General features: G+C 42.1%; 1 protein-coding gene across 2 annotated transcripts in view; it reads right to left on the bottom strand.

Moving 5' to 3' along the window:
• The window catches only part of itpkb (inositol-trisphosphate 3-kinase B), a 49,943-nt gene extending 28,886 nt beyond the window's left edge, over window positions 1-21,057 (bottom strand). The window contains exons 1-2 of one of the 2 annotated variants that reach the window (XM_014205228.3): window positions 20,781-21,057; window positions 16,416-17,683 (exon numbers count right to left, since the gene is read on the bottom strand). In XM_014205228.3, coding sequence (XP_014060703.1) covers window positions 16,416-17,552 — 1,137 coding nt within the window. In that variant the 5' untranslated portion in view covers window positions 17,553-17,683; window positions 20,781-21,057. Of the gene's footprint in view, window positions 1-16,415; window positions 17,684-20,634 lie in introns of both variants that reach the window. The other variant, XM_014205229.3, reaches the window with a different exon arrangement.
• Window positions 21,058-24,189: the final 3,132 nt, after the last annotated feature.

The raw sequence follows: 24,189 nt of genomic DNA on the forward strand, positions 1-24,189 counted from the left end.
TCAATTTCCACATTATGTATTAAAATATTTAGCTGAGATTTAGGATTTAGTGAATGATTTGTCCCAAATACAATGCTTTTAGTTTTTGAAATATTTAGAACTAACTTATTTCTTGACACCCATTCTGAAACGAACCTTAAGTGTTGCAGTGATTTCACTCACTGTAGTAGCTGATGTATATAGTGTTTAGTCATCCGCATACATAGACACACTGGCTTTACTCAAAATTAAAGATTGAAAAAAGGGCCTAGACAACTGCCCTGGGGAATTCCTGATTCTACCTGGATTATGTTGGAAAGGCTTCCATTAAAGAACACCCTCTGTGTTCTGTTAGACAGGTATGTAAGGATCGACGCAGGAGATGAGAAGCAGGTATAGGGAGTGAAGGTTTAATAGCTGACGGACATGAAACTGAACAGGAACAGCGTCTGGACAGGAACATATAACAACAATTAATGCGGACACAGGGAAGACCCTAGAGGAACAGACAGATATACAGGGGGTAATCAACAACAGGAGTCCAGGTGAGTCCAATGAGTGCTGCTGCACGTAATGATGGTGACAGGTGTGTGTAAAGAAGGGTAGCCTGGCGCCCTCGAGTGCCAGGGAGGGGGAGCGGGAGCAGGCGAGACAAGGTAACTCTTTATCCACAATATAGCAGGGAGTGTAAATCCATAACACATACGTTTTTCCTGCATTATGATCGATAATGTCAAAAGCTGGACTGAAGTCTAACAAAACAGCTCCCACAATCTTTTTATTATCAATTTCAATTCCAGTACTGGGATGTGTAGTGTCAGCGTTTGTTGCTGGCATGTCATGCCTACATTTGATAATGTTGCCAATGGAAAAAATCATAATAATTGACAATATCAGTGGGATTTGTGATGGGGATTTGACTATCTGATTCAATGAATGATGGAGCTGAGTTTGCCTTTTTTCCCAAAATTTCATTTAAGGTGCTCCAAAGCTTTGTACTGCCATTCTTTACATAATTTATGTATTTTTCATAGTATAGATTCTTCTTCTTTTTATTCAGTTTAGTCACATGATTTCTCAATTTGCAGTACGTTTGCCAATCGGTTGTGCAGCCAGACTTATTTAATTTCTGCAGCAATAGTAAAGATGTGATCAATACTTGTTGATGATTTAATTAATGTGCTGTTTGTAACTAGCCTGGTAGGTTGACTGATAGCCTGAACAAGGTTGCAAGCACTGCTTACAGTTTGAAGCTTTTTCTTGAGTGGGCAGGTTGATGAAAGGCATTCAATATTTAAATCACCCAGAAAGTATACCACATATATCACATACATTAACAAGCATTTCACACATTATCCAGCTACTGACTATTAGCACTTGGTGGTCTGTAGCAGCTTCCCACAAGAAACATATTTAACAATGATCTCTTACCTAGCTTGATGACTGGGGGCATTTTTGCTTACTTTTTGTTGTTCTAAATAGAGACAGATAGAAGGGCCATGGGTCATATTGGATTGTGTAGAAATGCAGGAAATTAACTTTAGATGCCCCCAAAAATACCCAAGAAGACTCGAGGCTGTGATCACTGCCAAAGGTGCTTCAGGTACTGTGTAAAGGGTCTGAATACATATGTAAATCTGATATCTGTTTTTTATATTTAATACATTTGCAACAATTTCTAAAAACCTGTTTTCGCTTTGTCATTATGGGTTATTGTTTTATCAATTTTAGAATAAAGCTAACGTAACAAAATAAGAAAAAGTCAAGAGGTCTGAATACTTTCCGAATGCACTGTATCTAGTTAAATAAAGGTTAAATAAAAATCATTTAAAAAATGCCCTCCCTCCAATTCTAAAACCAAAGTTCCGCCCCTGTCAATATGTATTAGTTATCAATGTCTTGGCTTCAAACTGGAGGCAGTTGTGAAAAAAGTCAGTAGTGGAAGAGTTTATTTAAAATAATGTCAGTGTTGATTAGATGTTTTCATCATTAATTAGGCTATTGTCTCTTGAACCATATGGTCTATCTACTAGAAACTCATGGACAATATGGACACAGATAAAACAAAAAATAATACTATTTATGAATATATTTTTTAAAGTTACTAAGTTATTCAAGTATAAATGACCAAAATTACGATAGATTGCTATAGATTTTTCTGTTAATTACCAAAATTACAGAAGATTCCGATAACTTTGGTAAATTATCGATAGCTTTGCAACCTTCATCCTAGCACAGCAGGCAAGCAGCATTAATTTTGTTCTGGAGATAGTAGATGTAGATAGTTGTTGTTCAAAAGTAGATTTTGTTCATTTCGTTCAGGGCCTTTGACTTTGTGCTTCCAAATACATACACTGTGCCCTTTGTTCCTCAATCACATCCTCAGTACAGAAAGATCTGGTGATTTGTAGTTGAGCTCATGGCATTTGGATCTTATCACTTTAATTGGGATATGAAGTGCTCCTCAATGCATCAGTCACAGTAATCTAATGGACTGGCTCAGTGATGAGATTCACATGGCCAGTGCTGGAGGTAAATAGTCAAAATAGACCATAACAAAACAAACAACATAACAGGGAAGAGGCCACGGGCACATTCTCAGTATAACCTCTCAACAAACTTTCCACCGTCTTCATCCATCATAAAAGGCCCACAGATCCTCCCTTCTCCCCTTAATCCTGTATGACTGTGCTATCCTACTGTAAATAAACCACAGCCATGACGGGTTGGGATTTGTTTACGGCCGTTCTCAACATAGTCCATCCCAGTGAATATATGTCCCCAGTGAGGTACATGTCATACACCCTATTATACTGCAAGACATTTATTTGTAGTGAATTAACCTATGTTTTGGCATCCAGTGTATACAGGGGCCCTGACTAAATTGTTGGGCTGTGAAACATCTTCAGCCACTCTTCTCAGAACAGCCATGGGGCAGAAGATCTCTCTCTTTCTCTACCCCTCTCTCATCCGTCCATCCCTCTATCTCCATTCCAGCCATTCTACATACATGCTATCAAAAGCTCCAGCACGTTTGTTAGTTGGGGACCGGAAGAGGCAGAACCGTATCGTGGGGAGAGCACGTAACCTCATTGCGTCGTGCTATTGTTCTGATAAAATAGACCCAGGCAGCGTTCTATATTGAGCAGGAGGAAAGGGATGCCGCTCTTCAGCGACTCCTCGACCTCATTGGTGTTGTTAAAGTTTCCACTGAGTACAGCGCCGAGCACAGGGAGGAAGTGGTTTTTAACCCCTGAAGAGGAACCTCTGTCAGAGAGACAGGAAAGTGGTGGGGGCTCGTTGGTGGCGACAGTATTTTCCACATCTGTGATTAAAAAAAAAGATAGATCTTGTGAAGATAAGAAGAAGACACTTTCCACTGGCCAGTAAGATCTATGTATATATCTGTCTGACCTTTATCTGAGAAAAATTCAGGTCCATCCAGCCACTCTTCAAACACGCAAAAGGTTTCTGTCATATTACTGTATGGTATTGATCTCACCACTCTTCTACTAAATGAGGAATGAATTCACTTAAATATACTTTCATCTCTAATCCTCAGGTGAAAGGTTCTGTAGAATGTAATAACAGTGAACGTGTTAAGCAGGACAGACAGACAGAGACCTAGCTACACAGACAGAGACCTAGCTACTGGCAATGGGCCATAAACAAGGGAATCCTTTAATAACGGGCCTCTTCTGACATCATGCCTTCTCTTTATTATGCTGATACCCTGAGACATGTAGACATGTGTAAACGTGTAAATAACAGACCTGCAGTGAATACACGCACACAATAGACTAGACTAGAGGACTCAATGTCCTACTTTTGTCCCATGCTGGGTAAATTACTTGCTTCAATGTAATGAGAATTGTTTGATGCTCACCATTGCTGTTCCTTCAATAAAACAGTGAGATTTAGACATTACAGTGAGCTAGCACCTGGGATAAGATTCATCTACTATACCTACAGCTGTAGGATCTTAATTTGATCACCTTGTTGTTGCAGGAAATGTCCTGCACAGCAAGAAAGGCTAACTTGTAGTGTATTCAAGTTTTAAAAAGGCTTATAAAGTTTGTAATTTCCACTTAAACAATCCAGACAAAAAAATGTATCAATCCCTTTAAAAATGTCCATTGATTATAATCCGCACAATAATCCACATTTCCTGTTGCTGCAGGATTCTTTTCCTGCTACGAGAAACCGGTCAAATTAAGATCCTGTATCTGTATAGTATACTGTGCTGGTAAGATGGGAGGTGGTTTATAGACATAAAAGTCAAGGAGAGGCTGTGAATCAACTTCTATGAATCACCTTAAAGGAAGACATCTATGCAGAGAGCATCAAAGCAGCACCTCTCTGCTTATTTACTAGAGTTCAACATGTCACTGTAGGTAATTGTGTGGCAGGCAGCATCAGCTATACAAGGGGATCCAACAGGTTGTTGAGTGAGTGGCAATTACTCATAAACCATTCATAACACAACTGGCATAGATATAGAACTAGTAAGGAATCTCCACTACTAAAAGTAGAGTACAACCGCCAACACGCCACTTGAGAAATGCAATTGCCTTTCTATCTTGACAGAGTGAGATAGTAAACAAAAACACTGATTAGGAGTCCACTGATACTTTCCCTTTAGTGGGTACCCAACCAGCCAGGCTAAGCTCTCTGCTCTGCCATGGAGTATTAGGGTCAGCCTCATACAACCTAAAAGAGGGGGAATGTAAAAATTGTTGCACTTCCTGTCTCATGCATAAGAAAGCGGGTCCCTCTCTCCTAGCAGCACTTCTCTCTCTCTCTCCCCCCCCACACACACACACACACACACACACACACACACACACACACACACACACACACACACACACACACACACACACACACACACACACACACACACCCACACACACACACACACACCGCACACACACACAGAACCCAGCTGTTTGAAGCAGGCCTCGCTTGACGTCACATGGTCTCCCAGGCAACAGGCTACCACAGGGGTGTTACTTTTTCCATTGCTCTGAACCCTCAAGATCCTTCACCTAAATTAAAGTTTGCTTTTGGGGTATATATGTGTGTGAGAAATGTGTGTTTGCATATTTTGTTCACATCACTGCTGACGTCCCTCTCACTGAGTTCAAGGGAATGCATAAAAGCACAACAACAATAATATAAAAATGTGTCAATCTCTCTCATTAGAACTCGTCTGAAGTGTTACCCAGCTGTGTTGGTTCACAGCTGAAGGACAGGAGGTCATACGAAGCCAGAGTGAGTGTTACCATTCTGCTAATAACCCAGGCACCATAACACATCACATCCTGTTGCCCAGGCACCACAACAGCATGTCCAGCCATGTGGTTGTGATAAGCCCCCTTCATCCTTCCTGTTGGAGACAGGAAGCTGCCATCACTAAATGCAGCCTTATTAGCTACCCAGCCCTTTAAACTGCCATCCCATGCATCATCAACAACAAGAACAACAACAAATTGCAAAAACAACAGATAACGCTCCATGGGGTTTCCAATGGGGAACCCCTGGATCTTCAGTCTTCCTGAGTCTGGCCATGCAGGACTATCCCTGGACTTGACGTGAACTTCAATTCACAGAAAAATATAAAGCCGGATGTCAGTTAGAAAAAAACAACTGGCCACAGTCCAAGACAAAGATATCATTCAAATATGTATATTCTATCACGTATGTTTATTCTATCACGTGAGTAATAATATTTTAGATAGATAATTCGGACAAAAGGGAGCTTAGTTGGACTACAACAGTCAGTCCAACTAATGACTAATGTTATTGCACCACCGCACAACTTTTTGACAATGCTAGAGAAACACCTGACTGCACCACATTGTTGACAGCAGCTCACCTGGGCACTTGTTATTGTGCCTGTTGCAACAGGCAACCACAAGCCTGCATCATCTGCACTGCAGTTCTAGCAAGGCTACACTGTGCTGTAGCGCGCAGGGCTCTTCCCTCCTCTGGCCGACACAGGAAAAGGAGACACCACCGTGACATGGTTCCAGATGGGTGTCACTGTGCCCACAGCCCAGAGAACCCCTTCCTAATAAGCTCAATAACCCATGACAAAGATTTAGATTTGCATCCAGACTATAAAAAGCCATCTGACTGCTTGATAATATAAACAATAGAGCTATAATGACCTTTTAGTAGCAAATATATAATAAGCCAATATACAGTACCAGTCAAAGGTTTGGACAAACCTACTATATCAACACAAAGGGTGGCTACTTTGAAGAATCTCAAATATAAAATATATTTTGATTTGTTTAACACTTTTTTGGTTACCAAATTATTACATATATGTTATTTCATAGTTTTGATGTCTTCACTATTATTCTACAAAGTAGAAAATAGTAAAAATAAAAAATAAATAAAAACCCTGGAATGAGTACTGTAGGTATGTCCAAACTTTTGACTGATACTGTTTAGTGATAAACTTGCTTTATTTTTTGTTGTTGGGATTGGGAAACCTCATTGGAGGCAGAGCAGACAGCTCCCGACTAAAGAGGCATCTTACAATAGGTTTGGTGCATAGCCACGGGAAGTAGTTCGGGGTTGGGGGTTCTGCGATTTTATTTGCGGGGGGAGGGAGGAAACGACAAATAATTTTCTACCCCCAAAATATATATTTTTATTGATGAAATAGTGCAGTGCAGCTGCCTTAGCTTCACAAGTAATCAGGTGTGTAGTGCTGGGGGAGCGTGAGGGAGCATGAAAATAAATTCTGATCAATTCTAAATAAATTATATTTAATTACCACACATTTTATGAAAAACGATAGAATGACAAACCAAATAAATATGTAGACTACAGCAACCTAGAGGTAGGTAAATAGTGGTTTCTTCCCTTTCTTCTGGTGAATTATGAATAACTGTAGGCTACATGTGTGCAATGCACAGGCCCATTGGAGGCTTGACAACTTCAGAACGTATAGAACAAAACAAATCACCTGTCTGCCTTGATGTTTATAAGACTCCACCGATCTGCTCTTGCGCAGTGGAACCCAGAACGATATGTGACCACTTGGTTACAGCGGCACCATTCTGCAGAGGACACGCAAACCAGAGTGGCCACTGTAAAGCCCAAGTTGCTGTAGCTCTGCTTTGGATCTTTAACCTATATTGACTATTGGTTGAGATGCAGGGCCCGTTAAGGTAGACTATGTCAGGGTGGGAAATTGGAAATGTGAAATGGGCCAAGTTGGAGGTAATAATGCTTTTAGGTTCTAGTTTATTGAGATACATCAATACACCACACCAAAAGCTTGATTTTATTGTCATGCCTGTTCCCGCTCTTCCTCCCCCTGGTGCTCGAGGGCACCAGGCTCCCCAGGATTACGCAATCGACTCACCATCAGTACGCACACCTGCCTTTCCCCGTCACGCGCATCTGCGCTCATTGGACTCAGCTGAACTCTATTACTTGTGTTATTGCCTTCCCTATATCTGTCTGTTCCCTAGCTCTGTTCCCTGCTTCGGGATTGATGTTTGTCATACGTCCTTGTTACCCGTGTGCTGGCGCTGCTCCTGTCGTGTTCTTTGTCAGGTTCCTGAATAAATGTTTGACTCCCCGTACCTGCATCTCCTGTCCGGCGTCGGTCCTTACAGAATTCCAAAGCCATCACACGAAGCATTGGGGAGTACTGGCGTTCCGGTTGGTGTAGACGTTGGTTCTGGGTCGCCGCAGATGGAACCGGGGGTGCCCAGCCAGCTCGTCGGGCTTCCACAAACTAGCTGGCTCGAGAGGTTTCCTTGCCCCGGTTGGCTCGGAAGGCACCCATCCCACGTCGGGCCTCAGCCAGATCGCCAGGTCTTGTTCGCCCAGCCAGCTCGTCAGACTGTCACATCTCAGTCGGATCGTCAGGCTCCCATGCTTCAGCTGGCTCGCCAGGCTCCCATACCACTGCCAGTTCATCGGGAGTTTACCCCCAGCCGGCTTGCCCAGCGCCCATGTCTCGGCCGGCTCCCCCAGGTGGGATGCTAGGGGGGCGGGGTACTGTCACGCCTGTTCCCGCTCTTCCTCCCCGACGCTCAAGGGCGCCAGGCTCCCCAGGATTAAGCAATCGACTCACCATCAGTACGCACACCTGCCTTTCCCCGTCACGCGTATCTGCGCTCATTGGACTCAGCTGAACTCTATTACTTGTGTTATTGCCTTCCCTATATCTGTCTGTTCCCTAGCTCTGTTCCCTGCTTCGGGATTGATGTTTGTCATATGTCCTTGTTTACCCGTGTGCTGACGCTGCTCCTGTCGTGTTCTTTGTCCGTTCCTGAATAAATGTTTGACTCCCCGTACCTGCTTCTCCTGTCCGGCTGCGGTCCTTACATTTTATGGCTGTTTTAAAACAAATTTCTTGCAATTCTATGTAGTAATGATTTATGTTCACTACTTATGTTCATCCATTGATTTGATAATTAAATATCTGCAAATAAATGATATGAATTCATAGTTCAGCCCTTTGTTTCTTTTATTCTGTAATAGGGTATATTGTAACCATGTGTTAAAGTTAATCAAATCAAAGTTTATATAGTGCAGTCCTTTTAGAACCACGATGGGTGCTCCAATCGTTTAAAATAACACTCATCAAGATCTGTTGCCGACACCTAATAGTCCTCCTCATCACTTATTATTATTATTATTATTACAGAAGATAATCACTTCTCACAATGGTGCTCATTTAGTAAAGTTAGATCAAAGCTGAATCAATGTCTCGCAAGATGTCACGTCCTGACCAGCAGAGGTCTTGGTCAGGATGTGGCAGGGGGTTTGTGTTTGTTAAATGTTGGGTTGATGATTGGGACTTCCAATTGAAGGCAGGTGTGTATAGTTGCCTTTGATTGGAAGTCCTATATAGGTGTGTGTTTGTCTTTGGGGTTGTGGGGAATTGTTTTTGCACTGCGTTTTAGATAGCCTGCAAAACTGTTGTAAATCGTGAGTACCGTTCATTGTTTTGTTTTCCCTGTGGATGCTTTTTTTCATTTACCAATTAAAAGAATGAGTGTCCACATTTCCGCTGCGCCTTGGTCCTTCTCTCTCCTGTATGACATTTTCAACGACGAGTACGACTTATTTTGTGACAGAATTCCCCACCAAAGCAGGACCAAGCTGCAGAAGAAGGCTGGCGAGGACTGGGAGACACGACGGGTAAGGGAGACCGAGAGGCACCCCCAAGATTTTTTTAGGGGGGGGCACAAGGGCTGGTTGACGGGGCAAGACTGGAGTGCCAGTCAACAGTTACCAGAGCTGCCCGCCAGTCAACAGTCACCAGAGCTGCCCGCCAGTCAACAGTCACCAGAGCTGCCCGCCAGTCAACAGTCACCAGAGCTGCCCGCCAGTCAACAGTCACCAGAGCTGCCCGCCAGTCAACAGTCACCAGAGCTGCCCGCCAGTCAACAGTCACCAGAGCTGCCCGCCAGTCAACAGTCACCAGAGCTGCCCGCCAGTCAACAGTCACCAGAGCTGCCCGCCAGTCATACGTCACCAGAGCCGCCCGCTAGTCAGGAGCTGCCAGAGCCGCCCGCTAGTCAGAAGCCGCCAGAGTGGCCAGACTGCCCGGAACTGCCAGAGTGGCCAGACTGCCCGGAACTGCCAGAGTGGCCAGACTGCCCGGAACTGCCAGAGTGGCCAGACTGCCCGGAACTGCCAGAGTGGCCAGACTACCCGGAACTGCCAGAGTGGCCAGACTGCCCGGAACTGCCAGAGTGGCCAGACTGCCCGGAACTGCCAGAGTGGCCAGACTGCCCGGAACTGCCAGAGTGCCCTGCCTGTCAGGAGCTGCCAGAGTGGCCCTCCTGTCCTCCGGCCCAGCCCGAGGGGCCCTCCTGTCCTCCGGCCCAGCCCGAGGGGCCCTCCTGTCCTCCGGCCCAGCCCGAGGGGCCCTCCTGTCCTCCGGCCCAGCCCGAGTGGTCCGTCTGCCAGGGTCAGCCCGAGTGGCACGTCTGCCCGGCGCAGCTAGCGGCGCCACCAAAGTGGGCGACGCCAAAGGGGGAACGAGGTCCACGTCCTGCACCTGAGCCACCTCCAGGATAGGTGGGTTGGGGAGGGAGGGTGTAGCACAGTGCCGTCGGTGACGGCAGCCACCCTCCCTTCCCTCCCTTATGGTTTAGGGGTTATTGTTTGTTGGTTTTGTTGGGGTATTGGGGATTTTCTTGTGTTTTTCTTTTTTAACCTCTATGGGCTAGGTGGGACGCAAGCGTCCCACCCGTGGTGCACTCCATCAACAGCAGGTGCATTTCAAGAGCGGCAAATTTGAATCCAAATAAATGTCAAAATTCAAATTTTTCAAACATACAACTATTTTACACCCTTTGAAAGATAAACATCTCCTTAATCTAACCACGTTTTACGATTTCAAAAAGGTTTTACGGCGAAAGCATAAATTTAGAGTATGTTAGGACAGTACATTTACAAGAGTTGTGTGTAATGTTGTGCCAATTCAAAGACAGGCGTCACCAAAACCATAAAATCAGCTAAAATTATGCACTAACCTTTTACAATCTCCAACAGATGACACTCCTAGGACATTGTGTTAGACAATGCATGCATTTTTAGTTCTATCAAGTTCATATTTATATCCAAAAACAGCGTTTTACTGTGGCGTTGATGTTCAGGAAATCGTTTCTCTCCAATAACCGGCATTCAAGTCAGCACCACAAATTAAATAATTAAAATTAGAAAACATTGGTAAAATATTATATTGTCATTTAAAGAATTATAGATTTACATCTCTTGAACGCAATCAACTTGCCAGATTTAAAAATAACCTTACTGGGAAATCACACTTTGCAATAATCTGAGCACTGCGCCCAGAAAAATACGCGTTGCGATACAGACTAGCCGCCATGTTGGGGAGATCTAAAATCGAAAATACTACGTAAATAATCCATTACCTTTGATTCTCTTCATCAGATGTCACTTCCAGGTATCACAGGTCCATAACGAATGTAGTTTTGTTCAAAAAAGCTCATCATTTATGTCCAAAAATCTCCGTCTTGTTAGCACATGATCTAAGCCCGCCGGACTTCACTTCATGAACGAGGGGGAAAAATATATTTACGTTCGTTCAAACATGTCAAACGTTGTATAGCATAAATCATTAGGGCCTTTTTTAACCAGAACATGAATAATATTCAAGGTGGACGAATGCATTCTCTTTTATAACGTATTGGAACGAGGGTACCCAACATGAACTCGCGCGCCAGGTGTCTAATGGGCCATCATCGTTCCATGGCTCTTGTTCGGTCAGATCTCCCTCCAGAAGACTCAAAACACTTTGTAAAGGCTGGTGACATCTAGTGGAAGCAATAGGAAGTGCCAAAATATTCCTCAGCCCCTGTGTTTTTCAATGGCATAGGTTTAAAGGTAATACAACACATCAGGTATCCACTTCCTGTCAGAAAATGTCTCAGGGTTTTGCCTGCCAAATGAGTTCTGTTATACTCACAGACACCATTCAAACAGTTTTAGAAACTTTAGGGTGTTTTCTATCCATATATAATAAGTATATGCATATTCTAGTTACTGGGTAGGATTAGTCACCAGATTAAATCGGGTAAAAAAAATTATCCAGCCGTGCAAATACTGCCCCCTAGCCCTAACAGGTTAAGGTGCATCCCGGAGTCTGCACCTTGAGCGGGGGGTACTGTCACGTCCTGACCAGCAGAGGGCGTTTTGCTTAGTCTTGGTCAGGATGTGGCAGGGGGTTTTTGTTTGTTAAATGTTGGGTTGATGATTGGGACTTCCAATTGAAGGCAGGTGTGTACAGTTGCCTTTGATTGGAAGTCCTATATAGGTGTGTGTGTTTGTCTTTGGGGTTGTGGGGAATTGTTTTTGCACTGCGTTTTAGATAGCCTGCAAAACTGTTGTAAATCGTGAGTACCGTTCATTGTTTTGTTTTCCCTGTGGATGCTTTTTTTCATTTACCAATTAAAAGAATGAGTGTCCACACTTCCGCTGCGCCTTGGTCCTTCTCTCTCCTGTATGACATTTTCAACGACGAGTACGACTTATTTTGTGACACAAGATCACATAATGATTAATTAGAATTTAATATAACAGAACCGAATAGCATAGCAGGCCTATAACACTACTGTTCCACCAAAACACCTCATTTCTAATGACATTTCAGGATGGTTAGCTGAAGCTGAATATTCCCCAAAAAATGATCACGTGCCAAAACTCAGAGCCACTATGCAGGATATACATTATGCTTTGATTGAAACAAAATACAAGAACGCTTAATAGTCTGTTAACATCGTCTGCTCTAACTCGCTCACGAAAAAGTAATTCAAGAAGATCGAAATGCATGAAACTGATTGAGATCAATCAAATGATTGGCATGCAGATGCAGTTTCACCGGTAAAACGTAAATAATTAGCATTCATGATTGACAGTGATGATGGCCTGTTTTGAAATTACGTATGCGTAACTTGGTGTTTGAGGGTACTAAAAATACAGTGCCTTCGGAAAGTATTCAGACCCTTTGACTTTTTCCACATTTTGTTACATTACAGCCTTATTCTAAAATGGATTAAATACATTTTTTCCTCAGCAATCTACACACAATACCCCATAATGACAAAGCAAAACAGGTTTTTAGAATTTTTTGCTATGCACTGTATAACATTTTCTTGAGACAATATGTGTGAGCATTGGCAGACGTTGCAATTGGAGGATGCATTTTATACATGTTTTATACAGGGCTCTCCAACCCTGTTCCTGGAGAGCTACCATCCTGTAGGTTTTCATTCCAACCCTAATCTAGCACACCTGATTCTAATAATTAGCTGGTTTATAAAATTAATTGGGTTAGTTACAACTGGGATTGGAGTGAAATTCTACAGGACGGTAGCACGCCAGGAACAGGGTTGGGGATCCATGATAGGTTATTCAATAGGCTGTCGGTACAAACGTTGATTGAGGAAATGATGATGTCATTTACATATATTTTGCGCTCCGTCATCTAAACAAATAGAACTACACCACTGCAAGTAAGATCTGTGGTAGGTCTGTAGCCAGTGGTGTCTGTATGCTGCCCACTGGTTTCATCCTTCTAAGCAAAGCCAAAATGCAACCGTACCGTGCCCAATACGAACAAGGTAAATAAAGGACATTAAATGACAGCATTATGGACAACTCCTCCTTTCACACGGAGACTTTTTTTGATCTGTCGCTGACCACTTTTCAGTCTTCTCCATTTACATTGTGTCATAGTTTATACTTGGATTAGCCCACACTGTAAATCATTAAACTGGACTAGATTATTTTACTGCACCAGCATTGCAATCCAATGCATGCACGATGTATGCAATAAACTGAGATATATTGTAGAGTTGTACATTTTTGGGGGGCTGTGCTACAGAAGGCTATATTGGTCCGCTAATACAGGACTAGTAAAGGCCGGGTGCACTACTTTTGTGAAGAAAAAATATATATATTTAATTTTTTCAGGGGATTCTGCAGCACAATCGGCACCCTACTTTCCATGGCTATGGTTTGGTATAGTACTTAAGGTAGTTGCCATCATTTTTGTGTAATCTACTGCTGTGACTAAGAAAGGAAGGAGGCAGATGCTAGAACATGTTGAAGTATTTAGAAGACCCCAAGGTTTTCAGTCTGTGTGTAAACAATACTACCTGCCTAGGGACATTCATAGTGTGTCAATTTCCACAACAACTTAAGGCGTTGCAGCGCGAGGTTTAACTTCTCCGTGGCTACCACGCTGGAACAACGTGAAGAGAACCCATGCACATGTGCAGATACAACGTGTGAGAGCAAAGTCTTCCGTCTCACTCATCTCAATATCTTCGGTGCTGCACATGGCAACGTCATTTCGCGGAGTCTACATTTAATATAGACCTCATGGTCAATTCAATAAGTAGATTTTCTATATGAATAAACTTGCAGAAGTTCCAAAATGCAGCATTTTGACATGTCACTCTGCATCTTCTGTGACTTTAGGAAGATCTTAACCCCAACATTTATCCAAGTTTTCACCATCACTGTAAAGCCCTAGTTATTGTGTTGCTTTGACAAAGTAATTTCCAAAGATTACTTATTTAATGTTATTAGTGATTGATTTTAAAGTTGAAAAAAAACCTGTCCCTCATTTTAAGGTCAACCCTGTTACATGAACTGAACTCTCGTTTTAATATGGTGAAACTATTCCTTTTTAAATCTTTGTTTTTCAAAAGAAAAATTTAACATCTAATAGTCAAATCACAGTATAAAAGCAGGTGAGCTGGTTCTACTCTTTTTGGCCATTTTCTGGTGTTTTGTGGTGGAAACCTGAGCGGGTTGAGCATAACACAGTAATCCTGTTACCCAAAGATAGACAGGCTAGAAATGTTTTAACGACTGACATTTTGTTGTGATGCTTGCATTCAATTGCCCATCCCTGTTGCACAAAATAAGCTTCCATTTCCCCTGTCACAAGTGGTTTTATGGATGATTTAAGAAGTAGTCAAACCTATTATGGTCAACTTTAATTGGCACTTAATAGGCAGCTACTACTGTATTTTTTTTAATTTGACCTCTTGAGATGGGAACGTGCTTTTTATGACTGAATGTTAAAATGAGGTGAAATAAAGCCATTTTTTTTTCTCACCAAGTTACACTACTCCAAAGGCACCTAATTGGTGGAACGACCCACATATAACTAATTCCTTATAAGAGAATACTGTGAAAAGTAAGTATAAACTATAGCCAATAGACTCCAGAAACCTACTATGTATACCCAGTTAACTTGAACTAATTGGAAAGTAGCAATAAACCGCTTTATAAAATAAAATATGCCCTTTCCAGCTGGGTTAATTTCTCCTGTCTGCACTCCAGACACCTTATCCACCAATCTGAGCTCACTGCAATATATCAATTACAGATCAGTGTATCATTAAGGTCAAGATAATATCGCTCATTAATAAGCAGAGGTCTCCTGGGTAATGGTTCTGCCATCTATCATCATCAAGTAGCTTGCTAAGTGTATTTTCTCTTTTTCTGGGATTAACACTTTCCTCAGACATAGGCCAGTAAAAGAGGACTGCCTCCCTGTCATGGATACATAAAAGCAACACATTCCTCTCCAAAGCAAATCAATTACGGTGTAAACAGCCTTCACAAAACCAGCACAGTTCAATTCACTTAACTTCAAGGCTATCTGGGCCATCAAGGCCTTGCGGCTGTGCTCTGCATTCATATATTTATTTTGTTTGCTATGGTCAACCCAGATGGGCACAATGAAGTGTTTTCTCCCTCTGATTTACTTGTTTATCCCAGACAAGACATCACATGGATCTCCTGGCACACGTCCCGTACAGCATGTGGAACACATTATCCTCATCCTGCCACTTTAGTCTGCCACTGGAGGCCTGTGTCGGTGTGTGTGCTCCAGCTGCAACCCAGCAACATAACACTGTGATGGCGGTAATCAGTGACGCATCTCAGACATAAGGTCAGAGTCAGACGTAGACAGGCCAAGGAGGTTTTAATGAGATGACAAATTCTCACAGACGATTTCCAAGGTATATTGTAATTAATATCTCAGACCACCCAGCAGTAACACACTCACCACTAATGACATTTATTGGTCCTAACACTTAGCGGAAGCAAATCCTGGTGCATTGTTTTGAAGCAAACTCTTCCCTTAACGTACAGATGTAAGATCTTAAATTGATCGTCCTGTTGTTGCAAGACATTTCCTGAACAGGAGAAAATGCCAACTTGTAATGTATTTTAGGTTTAAAAAGGCTTCTAAAGTTTGTAATTTCCCCTAAATATTTCAGACTTTATTTGCCCTAACTGAAAATGTGTCAACCCCTACAAAAATGGCCATTAATTATAATCCACACAATCATTTGCATTTCCTGTTGCTGCAGGATTATTTTCCTGCTGTGAGAAACTGGTCATATGAAGATCCTACAACTGTATACACATCCCCTCATATATAAACAGTGCCAGAAGCCTTCTCTTTGAAGACCGTCCAACAGCGGTCAGAGTCATAGTGTCTGAGGTTGACAACGGGACACAGAAGTACCTTTGTTAGTGAGAATGTCAACCGTTATTCAGGGAGGAAGCGGACCGGTTTGTTGCAAGAGCGCCGTGTGACAAAGAACTTGATGAAGAGAGGCCCTCTAGCAAACTTACAAGTTAATTTAGAGATGGGAGTGTCACGGACCTACATATGCCACTTAAATGTGTCGAAACAGAATTTCCCAATGATCTAAAAAGCTTTCTTAAAACTTGAATTATTAACTTCAGTCCCTATTTCATTGAACAATAAACCAAATGTTTTTGGTAAAATTAGATTTCTATCTATCTACCCATTCAATGTGAAAGAGAAGATACATTGATTAGTGACAGACTAAATTATGAACGTGTTTGTTCCTTAATAAAAATGAGTTACTCACAGCTTTCTGCTGGGTGTTAAGGAGAGCAGGTGACAGTCCCTCAGCTCTCTCCGGGTCGCTGGATATGTCGTCCTCTGATTCCTCCCAGGAGGAGGAGAAGCCTGTGGAAGAGGCTGAGGAGGAGGACAGCTTCCTCAGGGCTCGGGATGACCTGGGGCTGTGCTGGGGCTCGCTGCCCGGATCACAACCTTCTCCCTGGGCCTCCATCCCGTGGTCCGTTACTATGACGGCTGGGATGGTGGTCCCCACCTCTGGGCAGCTCCCCTCTCTGTCGGCCCAGGCCGAGGCTGCTTGCAGCTGGGTTTCCGTTGGCTCCATTCCTGCCTTTGTCAGGCAGGTCTGGGCCCTCTCCGCAGGGCGCTCACTGTCGCTGCCTGCCAAGAAGCTGCCAATCCCCAGTGAACTCGGGGAGTGACTGCTTGCTGAACTGTCAGCTTGGGACCAAGTTCCTGCTGATTTCTTCACAAGCAGACTTCCCTGTTCCGTATTTGGGTCAGCCGTGCTATTTTCTATTCTGCCATTCCCCGTTACTCCCTGCTCCGAGCGGAGACACAATTTCCCATTCTGGAGTTCCTTGGGAATGCTTGGAGAGCAGTCTCTCTGTGGGGGGTTGAGGGTGGGCACCTGTGTGGGCTGACTGGCCTGGGAGGCTGGGCCTGTTCTGCGCGGGGCCCTAGGACTGCGCTGGATCTCAGCGTTCTGAACCTGGGTGCGCAGGCCAGAGATCTGGGCCTCGAACAGACCCACCTTCTTGTTGACCTCCACATTCAGGAGCTCCCGGTGGATCTGCAGGAGCTGCGCTGTGCGTTTCACCTCCCCGTTTGGGGCCTCATCATCTCCGTTGCTGCTGAGCCGGCGGACACGGTTGCCCACGATCACCCCCAGGGTATCAGGGTGGCGGCAAGGGGAGCGGGCCCTGGGGCTGCTGGAGCCTGGAGAGGGGGGAAAGACGAAGGAGCCCCCAGGGGAGCCAGGACTCAGGCTGCAAGGGCTGTAGGGGCCCCCAGTCACCAGGAGTTGGCAGTAGGTGGAGCGGTCTGGCACAGGCAGCACAGGCCTCCCAGTCCGAGGGCTGCTCTCACTCTTCAGATTATTGCTATTCATCATAATCAGACTGCTCAGGGCATAAGCAGCCATAGTATCAGACTGGTACTGTCAGTATGGGCTCCCATCTAGCTCTAGTCCTGGTTGGTGCTCTGGCATCTACACACCACCATAGCATTTGGTGGGGTATGTGAAAGGAGAGGTGGAATTTCCTGCTGAATCTTCTATGGAGGAGAGTTGTTGGAGAGGAAAAACAAAACATAGTCAGTAAAAGTTTCAATAAAGGCTGAAATTATATGACTTGTATTTGAATGAGAATAAAGCTTATTTCCCACACCGTGGAGAGTGGACTAATGAGTGTGTAGCTTTCATTTTGTTCTAAGAATATGACCCAGCAAATCCCTCACAAAGGTAGCATTCCTTCCCAAGGCAAGGCGGATTACTTGCCTATACAAGATACAAATCAATGTTGCATGAAATAGTAATGTGTTTGCTTTTTCTCTAGCTAAGAAAATACCCAGAGTTGAACTTTTTGTTACTTAAAATCTACTGTTGGTAATGAGACACAAGAATAGATTTACTTGTTGCCATTAGTCTTAGAGAGAGATTCACTGTAGCTCTCTAACGTAAACTACATGTTCCTGAAATGGAATGATACGACTATTTGGCCTTGCTCTTTTATGACGTGCTTGTCTACTCAGTTTTCTTTTTAATCTAGGGCAGCCCCCACATTTTGTCTGCGAATGAGGTCCAGCAGCGTTTGAGGAAATACAGTTTTAAGTCTTCTGCTGGACAAAATACAAAGTGTATTCCAAATACCTAAAACATATGCTTCTGAAGGAGAACATCCACACGGCCATTTATGTCTATGCTTCAGTGAGACAGAAATGGGATTAATAGCGTAATACTTTCAGACTGCATTCCTGAATCTTTATATCACATAACGTTGGTTTAGTTACCTGTGACACAAAACAGTCAAAACAAATAATCCCATAACAAGGCTTGTAGGCTATTTTGAGAGTGAGTAAGCATATTGTGACTGAGCTCAAAGGTAGTGGATCTAGAAACAAGTATCCCACTGGGCATAGATGTCAATTCATCGTCTATTCCACGTTGGTTCAACGTAATTACATTGAAATGACGTGGAAACAACATTGATTCAACCAGTGTTTGTCTAGCGGGATACTGTTACTGTAGGTTAATTGCAGTGACTAGAGTCTCTGGAAAATATGTGAATAATAATAAACATAAAAGTCAGAAGGAAAGATTAAGTGTAAGCTACATTTATATTAAATACGGCAAGATTAGTGTTTCAGGGGGCAGGCAGAGAAGAACACATCAAGTATTCCCTTTTAAGGGAAAAGAGCTGATGCAAGACATTTAAGAAGTATTGTTTAAAGGGCACCCTGGATCAGAACCCAGAAAATCATCACCCCTGCTGAATGTATGTTACACAAACAAAACATTGACTTAACATTTCAAAATGAGTCCCTGTTAACTTTGGGCTTTGGATTTTCCTATGAATGACATAGGTTCTAAATGAGTTTTAGTTGCTTTGAAAATGGCACACTTGTCTATATTCTGCACAAGCCCACAGTAGATCTATATCGTTACACTGACACACCATGGAACAACAATTTATTACCTTATAGAAAATACTACTGTTCACCTCAAACTGAAATGTTGGTTAACATGTGGCATAATGCTTGAATAACAGCTGCAGTGTGGCTCCCCACACAAGCCTCCCCAGTCCCCACCATCTGGAGGCAGAGAGGAGGCAGAGAGGAGGAGGAGAGCCAGGCACGACATGTCAGCCAGGTAGCCTAGTGGTTGGAGTGTTGGGCCAGTAACCGAAAGGTTGCTGGATTGACTCCCCGAGCTGACAAGGTAAAAATCTGTTGTTCTGCCCCTGAACATGGCAGTTAACCCACGGTTCCCCGGTAGGCCATCATTGTAAATAAGAATTTGTTCTTAACTGACTTTCCTAGTTAAATAAAGGTTACATTTATTTAACAGGCATTCACAGGGACATCATTGTGCCTCTGGCCAGGTGCCTGGGGACAGGTCAAATTCTGACCGACTACTTAGCGTCTTTCTCTCCCAGTCAGACCCACACCTCTCAGAGGCAAAGTAGCACTTCCAGCCTCTATAGAGGGAGTAGAACCTGTGATGGTTCCCATGAACTCTGCATCACTTCCCTGGAACTTAGTCAGCATTGACTAACTCAAATTATTGTCTCTCTTTGTATGACCGGGCAAAAAAAAATATATACAAATGCAAACATCGCAAATAGAAGACAAAAAACATGAGGATTTGCCAAAGATAAATTGAGTCCGTACAATCAATGGACTGCGGTGGCTGTATTTCATTGGGACTTGATTGAACTAATATTCAATGATTTAGAAGTTTGTTTTGTTTTGTTTTATTTATATATACTGTTTAACTTTGACAATAATTGGTTCATATGACATAAAGCAGATTCTCTCCAGTACAATAACTACATATCTCTGTCAAACACGTGGTAATCTATACCTGCATGTGAGCTTTACTGCAAGCTCAATTTGCCATTGTTAAAAAAATGCTTACAGGGCTTGGATCATTACCAGCATGACATTCTTTAGCAAATCCATGTAAATATTTTAGCTAATCTCATAACAAGAAGAAACCAAGAGAAAAAGTGCAGTAGTTTATAAGCCTCAACTATCATTAGTAATATTTTATCTGACCTTCTCTGATACAATAGCAATAATAATAAACATATGTATTATTGTTATTATTAATAATATTATTATGATCATTATCATCATCAGCAGTATCTGGGCTATATCCTTACAGTTGTTGTAACAGAGTTCCAAAATTGTTGATACATTGTAACAACAAAGTAACAACTTGTTTCTGCTGTTACTCTGTTATGTTCAATCAATATGATGAAACAAAATCTGTTCGCTTTTTTCCATGTTACCAATAGCTAAATACAACAGTACCTCATATCACTTGTTTATTTTTCACATTACTATCTTGGTGAGCAGTGTGGGTGTAAATAAAGGCTAAAAAGCTGTTAAATAAAGAACGTTTTATCTAAATAGCTTTTACCCACACAATTCAATTCATTCTGACAATTTGCTTGGAAAGTTTAAAAGACACTAAACAGACTCATTGGAGATGAGTGTCTTACCTTGTACTAACAGACACCTCGTCCTAAAAGAAACCCCTCTATGAGTTCTGAAATATCGAACGGGTGGCTGTCCGACCAACCATCAAAGCGGATGAGAATGTATACAGCACAAAGTGCTATCCAGCGCGTCTCAGAACATTCAATACCTGTTGAGCGAACTTCACACAGCACACAATCTTCTTATTTCCGAACAGGCAAAAGGAAGGCCAGTTCTCCCAGAAATGAACTTTTTCTCCCGCTGCGTGTCCAAAATACTTGCTCTTATGACCCTTTGAGTTCTTCAACACCTCGCTTCGGCGTAGTAGCCTACTAGGCTGTTGTTTGCTTAGTGTAGGCTACTACAAAAAGCAGGAAGGAAGTAGACACAGACAGTCATTACTACGCAACAAACAGCTTTCCTCCCAATTGCCTAGCAGGGAAGAAAAAAGCTTGATACACACACAGCCTTGAGTTGAGACGTCACCGACGTTGTTTTTGGTTGTGTTTTTGTCTGGGCTAGTGCATCTGGATTGGGTCATCACATACTAAAACTTAATTGGAGTGAAATTTATTCGATAAACCCAGGATCATAATAATAAACGATCATGTAAAACAATATAACATTTTAGTAATATTAGTGATCTGATATAGTCGCATCACATTCTGCATGTTTGTTCTGCATTGTATAGCCACAAACGATGCAAAAGGTGAAATGTTACCTGTCACTACAACGACCTTTTATAACTTTATGGAGAATTGATCACTGTTCAATCAAACAATGTTTTATTTACTTTATTCTAGATTTTAAAGCAAACGTTTTATTGAAGAAATATAATATTATAGGACTACCTACAGTAAATATCACTTCCTGCCCCTGCTCTTAGCATATCTTTAGCATATTGCTATTTACATGGCTCTAGAGGAAAGTGTTAATTTCCCTAACGGCTCTTGGACATTGCTGTCTTGTAGGCAAGTTGTAAAACATTTTTCTCACAATTGTTATTTGAATAATTTATAATTAATTTATAATTTATGTTACTCAATGTGATATCAATAACCATTTGAATCTTTTTGGAAGCCTCTGTATGACCCTTCAAACAGCATTGTGCAGAATGAGTGTGAAACAGATCTCTGTAAAATTCACATACTAACTTATCTATTTCGTAAATTCAATCAGTCATTTGCTGTAAAGCAGTCATTACTCACCCATTAAAATTCTAGCACATGATTGTGTAGATCAGCGGACAAAGCAATGACCAATGACCATTTAGTAGAAGGGAGGGAAGTGTGTCAGCTGGCAGACTAAACTGGATGGAAAATGCTGGTGGCCTTTCTGATTTGAATGAGCCTGGTTCCCTGATAGGTGGTATGAAAATTAACTTTCCATCCCTTGAGATTTCAGACCAGGTTAGGTCATTGTGGCCCTCAAATTATAATGATTGCCTCATGTTTGACAATTTTAGTGTCATCAGCATTTAACAATATCTGTTAATGCACAATGTCCAGCGTGCAGCCCCACACAACTCAGACACTTTTATGAAGTTAATAAAGAGAGAAGATTTACACAAGCTTTAGACACATAGTCACAGATCTACCGTGGTGTATACTTCAGTGAAACAGCTTAATAATAGTAGTCTCTGTTGCTAAGACAGAAAGATTGTATTAAAACACAGCATATAAACAATGGATATTTTTTGGGGGGGAGGGGGGTGAATGTTTGCATATGTTCCTGTGTGTGTGTGTGTGTGTGTGTGTGTGTGTGTGTGTGTGTGTGTGTGTGTGTGTGTGTGTGTGTGTGTGTGTGTGTGTGTGTGTGGTTTTACTATGCTTGAGACCAAAAGTCCTCACAAGGATAGTAGAACAAGAAAACTTTTGGACAAGTTGGGACATTTCAACAGTTCCCACAAGCAAAAAATTATATTTTAGGCTTAGGGGTTAGGTTTAAGGTTCGGGTCACAATTAGGTTTAGGTTAAGGGTTAATGGTTAGGTTAAGGAAAATAAGATTTGAATGGGAATCAATTGATTGGTCCACCACAAGGATAGTAAAACAAACGTGCGTGTGTGTGTGTGTGTGTGTGTGTGTGTGTGTGTGTGTGTGTGTGTGTGTGTGTGTGTGTGTGTGTGTGTGTGTGTGTGTGCGTGTATGTGTAACCTCAGTGTTCCCTACAACTGAGTCTGTTATGTTTACCTTACAAGTAGTCAGAAATTAACTGTATAATGTGTGTGTCTGTCATACACGGACATCAACATCATGAGTACTTTCTAGGCCCCATAAGGAGGGAAATCATGAGGTGAACTTTGAGATAATAGCCCTGTGTGTCAATAAAGACCAATCACATGGAAAAACTATGGCTGCGAGGCACTACCCAGATCTGTTGTTCACTGAGGTAGAAAGAAAAATCTATATCCATCCCTGACCTATGCAGATGTTGGTGGTTATCATTTGTCAAATGTCAAGTAAAATGCACTGTACATGGGCTCTCATTTAAGTCTATTTTTATCAATATATGTTATGGAGGGTGACTTTATCCTGTGAATGATCGAATAAAGAAATTAGATGCCAGGAGAGGGCCTGTGATTTAATTTCTCAACTCCCTGACTGATATAATTTCCTATGATCAATATGGTTATCAATCAACAGAATATTGTTAATGAAGCTGTTATGGCTACTGCATAAAAAAAGATACAGATGATGCAACACTATAAAGATACTACATACAAATATGAACTGAATGAGAAGTGAGGTCAAATAAATGAAAAAGTGTAGTCCACTTTCATAAATTCTTAAAGTCCTTTCTCGCTCGCCTATATTTTCCACAGGTGATGTAATTTGCCAGTCACGTACGCCATCGCGTGCCTGATATTGGTACAGCAAATGTGTAAACGTTTTTATAAGAGGAAAACTTTCGAAAAAATACTAGTAGGTGGCGGTAAATATTCACATAAAACAACAGTCTTTTTACAATTATTTAAAAAAAATCACTAACCAACCAGGTATATAAGTTTATGCTCTACTGCGATATTTCTGTAATATAACTAATAAGAGCAACTGGTCATCTTTGACTTGTTACTCTCTATTAGCCACATTTAGTTTGTGAACTGGGACTTTGACACATGATAGAGCAGGTCTAGCTATTGTTTTAAATATCACACTATTCAATATCTTTGACGTCATGGATTATCATGTATACAATGTTGTACATTTTTACAATGTAGTTTATTTATAAGGGTCGTCACTAGTTACCACAACCCCAATCTCATAATCCCCGCCTATTTGTATAATTTCTCTTCTTAAACATTTATTTTAAACCTAACCTTAACCACACTGCTAACCCCATGCCCAACCCTAATCTTTTTTTTCATACATTTTCACGATATAGCCAATTTGAGTTTCTGGCTGTGCTATCTAGTGGAAACCACAGCTAAAACCGCCCTTATAAGAGGATTCTGACTTTTCATTGGAGAGTACAACCTTTTCTTTGACAATTGACCAATGAGGGATCAGTATTCAGCCACCACCTCTCCAAAACAGACCGCCTCGCTCCAGTACACGACCAATAGAAGATGTTCAGGGG

This window comes from Salmo salar, chromosome 06 (assembly GCF_965601325.2).
Source record: "Salmo salar chromosome 06, fSalSal1, whole genome shotgun sequence".
Taxonomy (NCBI): Eukaryota; Metazoa; Chordata; class Actinopteri; order Salmoniformes; family Salmonidae; genus Salmo; species Salmo salar.